Here is a 6476-nt window from a genome sequence, read left to right as displayed (position 1 = left end):
GCTTATTCGTTAAAAGATAGTCATTTAACTATAATATACCAATTAGAGGTCAACAGACGTGCAAACAAGAATTTTATTGTCCAATGAACGAAAGAAGGGTCTCCCATAGACTTAACATGGAAAGGAGGAGTTTTATGGGTAAATTTAAAAATAGGGAGTGGTAACAAATATCTTATTCGTTGAAACAGACTTAGTCTATGTAGATAAATGCCAATCAGTGCTTAAATCGCCACCAACTAGTTAATTACGAAAAAAAATTGACACTTACTCCAATTGGAGTACTGCGCAACAGTTTAACTAAAACCAGTTACTCCAATAGCAGTACTGCGCAACTGACTGGCTAATATACACAACCTTCATGTGTGGGCATCTAACAATCTGTACACCACACCCTCATGCATATCAGAAGTGTTTCAACGCAAATGTTTGGGCTGGAATTGTGGGTGACCATTTTGATCGGCCCATACCTTCTGCCAGTCCAACTGGATGGCAGAACATACCTCACATTTTTACAACAGGTATTGCCAGACTTACTTCAACCTGTTGCAGCCAACATACAAGCACGTATGTGGTTACGTATATGGTTCCAGCACGACGGAGCACCACCCCATTTCAGCTTGGACGTGTGAAGCGCTTTAGACACTAAATTCCCAGGGCAATGGATTGGTCAGGGTGAGCCTTGGTCAACACACTCACCTTGGCCGTGCATGCTCACCCGATCTCTCCTGTCTAGACTTTTTCCTGTGGGGCCATTTGAAAAGTCTTATGTACGAAAGCCCCATCAACTCCGATGAGGACCTAGTTGCCAGGATTTCTGTTGCTGCTGGTGCCATCCGAGACATGCCAGGTCTGTTTGAAAAAGTGCATCACTCACTACGTCGCAGGTGTAATGCCTGCATTACCACAGGCAGTCGCTCTTTTGAGCAATTTCTGTAATTTTGCCACACATGCTGTCAATAAAATTATTCAGTACCTCCTCTATCCATTTGGTGTTTCATTCTTTCATGTGACAGTAACGGATACCTCCTAGCAGTTCACTGCTTGCTCACCACCCATGCATTGTATCATGAAAATTGCTTGTTTACATGTTTTCTATCACCTCTTAAATTTTTGTCCATGAGTTTCAAAACATCCTGTATACAGTAATAGAGTGTACACATTAATTTGAACTTGTTATCATCAAATAATGTGATATTCAATGTTGTTTGCAATTCAAAATCTTATGTTCAGTAATTCACAAGAACTGAAAATTTCTCTACCAAACATTTATGGGGAATTCTATTTAAAGTATTCATTGGTGTTATTTTATTTTGGAGAATACTGTATCAAGGTTTGAGTGTAAGTAAATTTCCATTCAGAAATAAAACAATACTGAAAAATAAATTAAATTTTTTTTTTACAAAGTGAAAACAATTCATTATTTATAATTCAGCAATTCTGTATAATATGGACTGGGAGACAACAAAATATTCCTCATTTATTGAACTTTAATCTCAATTTTTCATATGTTCTGTTTTCTAAACCATTTAATTTTTGAAAGAGATTTTGGAATAATATCAGAATATGCATTGGTAACTTCATTATCACAAAGGCTCCACAATACTGGTGATTACATTCTTGATTAAATAAAACATTGATTACATATAGAAATTTCTATTGTTGTATGTCAGGGATGGCTAACCTTTCTGAACCCGTGTGCCATACAGTAGCTTTAAAGATGTTTATGCGTGCCAAAGTTTTAAACTTCGAATAACAATATTTAAAAAATTAAACAAATATGCTTTAATTAGAATAAGTGTAAAAAAAAGCTTATTGAGAAAAGGGTGATTGAAAAAGACAGATGATCAATCGAAATCGTATGATATGTTACGTGCCAGATGATTTCTCTATAGTGCCACTTTGGGCACACATATCATAGGTTTGCCATCCCTGTTGTATTCATGTGTTTTCTTATTACTTTTGATAAAATAAACATTAATTCAAAAGTAATCACGGTAAACATATAAAACAGATTCTAGAATTTAATATGTTATAATAAGAAATCAGGAAAATGACTTTTTCATAACACTTAACAACAAAATTTTGATCAGAGATAATATAATAATTCTAATTTGTAAATGAAATTTTATTTAGGGAAAAATTATCAAATGATTAGTTTTCAACTTATATCCTAAAATATTTACAAATATTAAAAAATGTAACATTTACTTTGTACAGGGTTTCTCCCCCAATAACATAACAGTTTTCCACTTTATCCTTTAATTCTGAAGATAAAAGATGAATTGCATCTGTTAAAGATCGTACTAGGTAATCAGCTCCAGGTAATACTCTATGATAAATAAAAAAATATAAATTCATTTCATTTGAAATATATATATTTTAAGTAATTATCAAATATACAGTGGGTGATCGGTTAACGAACAAATCGGATAACGAACACTTTGGTGAAAGATTTTTATGATCAGACAACGAACACGATTGTATAACAAACACTTCACACTGAACAAACATAAAAAGAAGTTGTGAATGTGTCTCTTTAATCCGATCAATTCAGTTTGGTAGACTATCAATACAGCTTTCAGGTTAGATACTTCTTTTATTGTTTTGACATATGCATTTCGGACTTATATGAATTTTAAGTCCCTCTTCAGTCAAAACAATAAAAGAAGTATCTAACCTGAAAGCTGTATTGATAGTCTACCAAACTGAATTGATCGGATTAAAGAGACACATTCACAACGAAATAGCAGCTACCATAAGTGATATTTAGAATAAAAAGAAGTGACAAAAATAGCAAATACTGATTGATTTTCCTTTGTCTTCAGGTAACTTTTTGGAGCGTGAGAGATGTCAACATCGACGCTCAACCCGATATATACTGATTGGATAGTATTCCTTGAACTTTGAAATACTCCCTTGTAATTAAATCTGTTTATTTTTCTGACAAACAATTCTTTTATAGTATTTGCAAGACTGTCGGGCGGGCACTCATTAAGTTTTGCGTCAGTTTTTATTTTTAAAAGGTGAGAGTATCATAGCAAAGGTAGAGAGTGGGTAGAAGATGTCTGATGTTGCTAGGCAGTATGGCTTGAACAAATCTACAGTAGGGCACAGTTCAATTTTATCTAAGAAAGATACTGTATAATTAAGAAAACTCAAGCAGCTAAAGGGGTAACAAATATCACATCTGAGAAATAAAGAACATTGAAGAGCTCATAATGGAACCTGAAACGGATCTGACGACAGAAGAACGCAAAGAAACTCAGCGAGATATGTTTTATTATGAAAAAGAGGATTAATGCTGATATCTGCTATTAATTAAACATCTTTTGAAGAAGTGGGAGATGTCAGATCAATGGTCTTAAAATGGCATACAAACCAGGTTGAGGTTAATAAGCTTGGGGATCTCTACAATTACAATGCTATTAATTCTAAAAATCCTGAAAAAGAGAGAGAAGCAATTGACATTAGACAGATTATTTAACTCCCACAAACAAAAAAACATAACTAATAAAAATGCAAGTCTCATATATATTTATTTTTATTATTTCATATAAATAAACGTAGTAAGAAAGTATATTTTTTTTTACTTTTTGGGGTCTCCAGAATGAATTAATTAAATTCCCATACAAACCTATGGCAAATTGATAATTGGTTAATGAACAATTTGGATAGCAAACAAAGTCTTGGAACAGATTATGTTTGTTAACCGATCACCCACTGTATTTCACTGTATTTGAAAAATAAATCTTACATCAGAGTGGTACTTAATACAATATTAATTCTGTTACGGAGTGGTCTAAACTTCTCAGGAATAGAAAACCATGTTTTTCTTCCCATAATTACTGCATTCCTTTTTTCTAAACACAAAAACAAAACAAAAAATAAACAATTTTCATATTCAATTATTCTTATATAACTCTTTTTATAACTGATATTTTCTGAATTTCCATTTTTGAGTTTTTCTTTTTGTTTATTGAACTTTGGAGTGATGAATTGAGTAATAGGTTACCATGAGGCTGCTCCAATATTCTGAAGGTGTTATATATTGTTTAGTATAAAACAATTGACATGACTTACCAGGATTATTTGTTTCAGATGTAATTCTCGTAAAAAATGCCATTTCTTTTCTAAAATAATAATAAAATTATTTTAAATTAAAATGAAATGAAAACCCTCATGTTATAAATTTCTGTTTTCATTTTTATTATAATAAAAATCAACATGGTTAAATTTTTATTATATAATCACTTTTCATGTTAAATATAAATGCAATAATTAAAATTAGAGAACAAAGATTAGAGAACAAAGATTTAAATGTGTTAAATCTGAACTTTCTAAAGTAGAAAGTTCAGATTTAGCACATTTAAATATTTTTGAATTTATCATATTTTGTTATTTTCACTGAGACAGCAATCAAAGGAAGTAACTATTTCAAGGTAGCCTGTGGCCAGAAAACCAGAAAATACAGAATTCAGACCACTTCCAGTCCCAAACTTGCCAGTTATTTGGTCCAGTACTGTACTTTAATTAATAAATTCACATTTTAGTCTTATTGAAGTTAAAACTTAACTTCAATAAGACTGTTAAACATTCTATATATGAATACAAAACAAATAAAATTAAAATGTATAACTTATCACCATATGACAGTAGTGATGATGAAATATGCTATTAAAAATAAATTCAAAAACAAACAACAAATCATTGAAGAAATCAGATTTTAATATTGTATTAATGTTTTTGAAATTGCTTTAATTCTTTAGATGAATTTTTAAATATTGTGCAAAATATAAGAATAACTTCAAAAACTTTTCGGTGCAGCTTGGCCTGTATGGCCCTTGCGCCAATAAACTCTAACAAACTAACTCAAAAACTATTCAAAAAAACATAGTTTGTTTTTAATAGTTCTTGAAGTTCTAAAAGAATTATTTTACAAGCTATATTATAAGACACTAAAAATATTTATACAATATTTAAAGATGATGACTTCAACATTATCTGATTGTTCATTGTTTATCAAAAATTATATTAAATATATATTTTCAAAAATAATATCTTTATGCTCGGTATTTTATTTGGTATCAATTAAAAAATTTTTATTTTATAGACTTGATTGTCATAACATGAATCTGAAAAATAACATTTTAACAGAATACTTTAATCTGTATGAAATTAAACATAATCAACCAGTACCACATCAACAAACGGCCATATCCATGGCCAAGGCCTTGCCTTCTTAATGGCCTCATTTCTTTGCTCATTACTAGTTTATTTTTTCCTATATCTGTATAATGTACTGTACTTAAAAGTGTTAAAATGATTCTGCCATCAACATATTATTCATACTAACTTAATTTATCAATCTTTTGCTTTTCTGTAATTCTATTAATATCAATCAGATTAGCAGATGAAATTTTTTCTATTGAAGCAAATTACAAGCACATTTGTAATCCTTATGCTAAATATAAATTTATAATGGTTCAATTTATCAATGAAATGTCACCAAAATCTTAAATCAATCTATGCATTAGTAAACATAAGGAGCTATCCATAAATTACATAATGCAGACGTGGGTTGGTGGGCATATAGTTAATTGTTACAATGCATTACAAGGTCACATGCATTGTAACAATGGGTTATTTAAAAAACATTACATAATGCAAAGATCTCAACTCTGCATTATGTAATGTTTTTTAAATAACCCACTACAGAAAGACAGAAAGATTCATTTTTGATTCTGAAGCGTTGCCTAGCAAACCATACTGTTTACGTCACCGCTTTATATGTTATATATGTAGATAATATAATAAAGTACCAGGGAGCCGCCCTGGTACATCCTAGCACGACTACACTCTTGCGTTACATAATTTTGGGTATGGATATGTGCATATACCAACACTAAAATTATCGAGCACTACAGGAGGAATGAAAGTTAAAAAGTATAAAAATACGGAGTTAAAAAGGAATGCAGGAGGGAATGGTAATAAAAATATATAAAAATAGCGTTACGTAATTTATGGACGATCCCTAACATCATTGTATAAATATTTTTCACGGTACTTTAAACTCCAGGGAAGACGACCGTCGCATCCAATGCCCATATTTTTACAGGCAGCAGCAATAATATTTAATTTTGGCACCATTTCTGTCATCGTGACATAAACACGCAGAAAATAAATTATTCTCTCCCGCCAAATATCAATTACACTGTTGCCATCTCTTAAGTAACGAAACAAAATTATTATTATTAAATTTCAATTACTAATATTAATTTTATGGTTATATTAATAATTTTAAAATAATTTAATTAATTTAATTTATACTTTTATATAAGAAATTTGAAATATAGGAAATCAGTTGTTTGAAATGGTTAATTAACCCTGCGTTAGTGCACTGAGTTTTTTTCGGCATTAGTGCAGTGGGGCGTTTGTCCACCCCGACATTTTTTTGGGCTAATTATTATGAAGATAAG

The 6476-nt window shown here is 30.8% G+C and overlaps 1 protein-coding gene across 4 annotated transcripts in view; it reads right to left on the bottom strand.

The window, feature by feature from the left end:
* LOC111613889 (dihydrofolate reductase-like) overlaps window positions 1-6476 on the bottom strand; it is a 29263-nt gene that overhangs the window by 17494 nt on the left and 5293 nt on the right. For 2 of the 4 annotated variants that reach the window (XM_023355241.1, XM_023355242.1), the window contains exons 1-4: window positions 6065-6223; window positions 4081-4130; window positions 3755-3860; window positions 2209-2329 (exon numbers count right to left, since the gene is read on the bottom strand). In XM_023355241.1, the coding sequence (XP_023211009.1) occupies window positions 2209-2329; window positions 3755-3860; window positions 4081-4130; window positions 6065-6156 (369 nt within the window). In that variant the 5' untranslated portion in view covers window positions 6157-6223. Of the gene's footprint in view, window positions 1-2208; window positions 2330-3754; window positions 3861-4080; window positions 4131-6013; window positions 6224-6476 lie in introns of those variants that run through there. The other 2 variants (XM_023355243.1, XM_023355244.1) reach the window with 2 other exon arrangements.

The sequence above is a fragment of the Centruroides sculpturatus genome, unplaced genomic scaffold (assembly GCF_000671375.1).
Source record: "Centruroides sculpturatus isolate CEXI.00-Female unplaced genomic scaffold, Cexi_2.0 scaffold1756, whole genome shotgun sequence".
NCBI classification, from domain to species: domain Eukaryota; kingdom Metazoa; phylum Arthropoda; class Arachnida; order Scorpiones; family Buthidae; genus Centruroides; species Centruroides sculpturatus.
The sequence above is the reverse complement of the archived record's forward strand: the minus strand, read 5'-3'. Positions and strand labels throughout refer to the sequence as shown.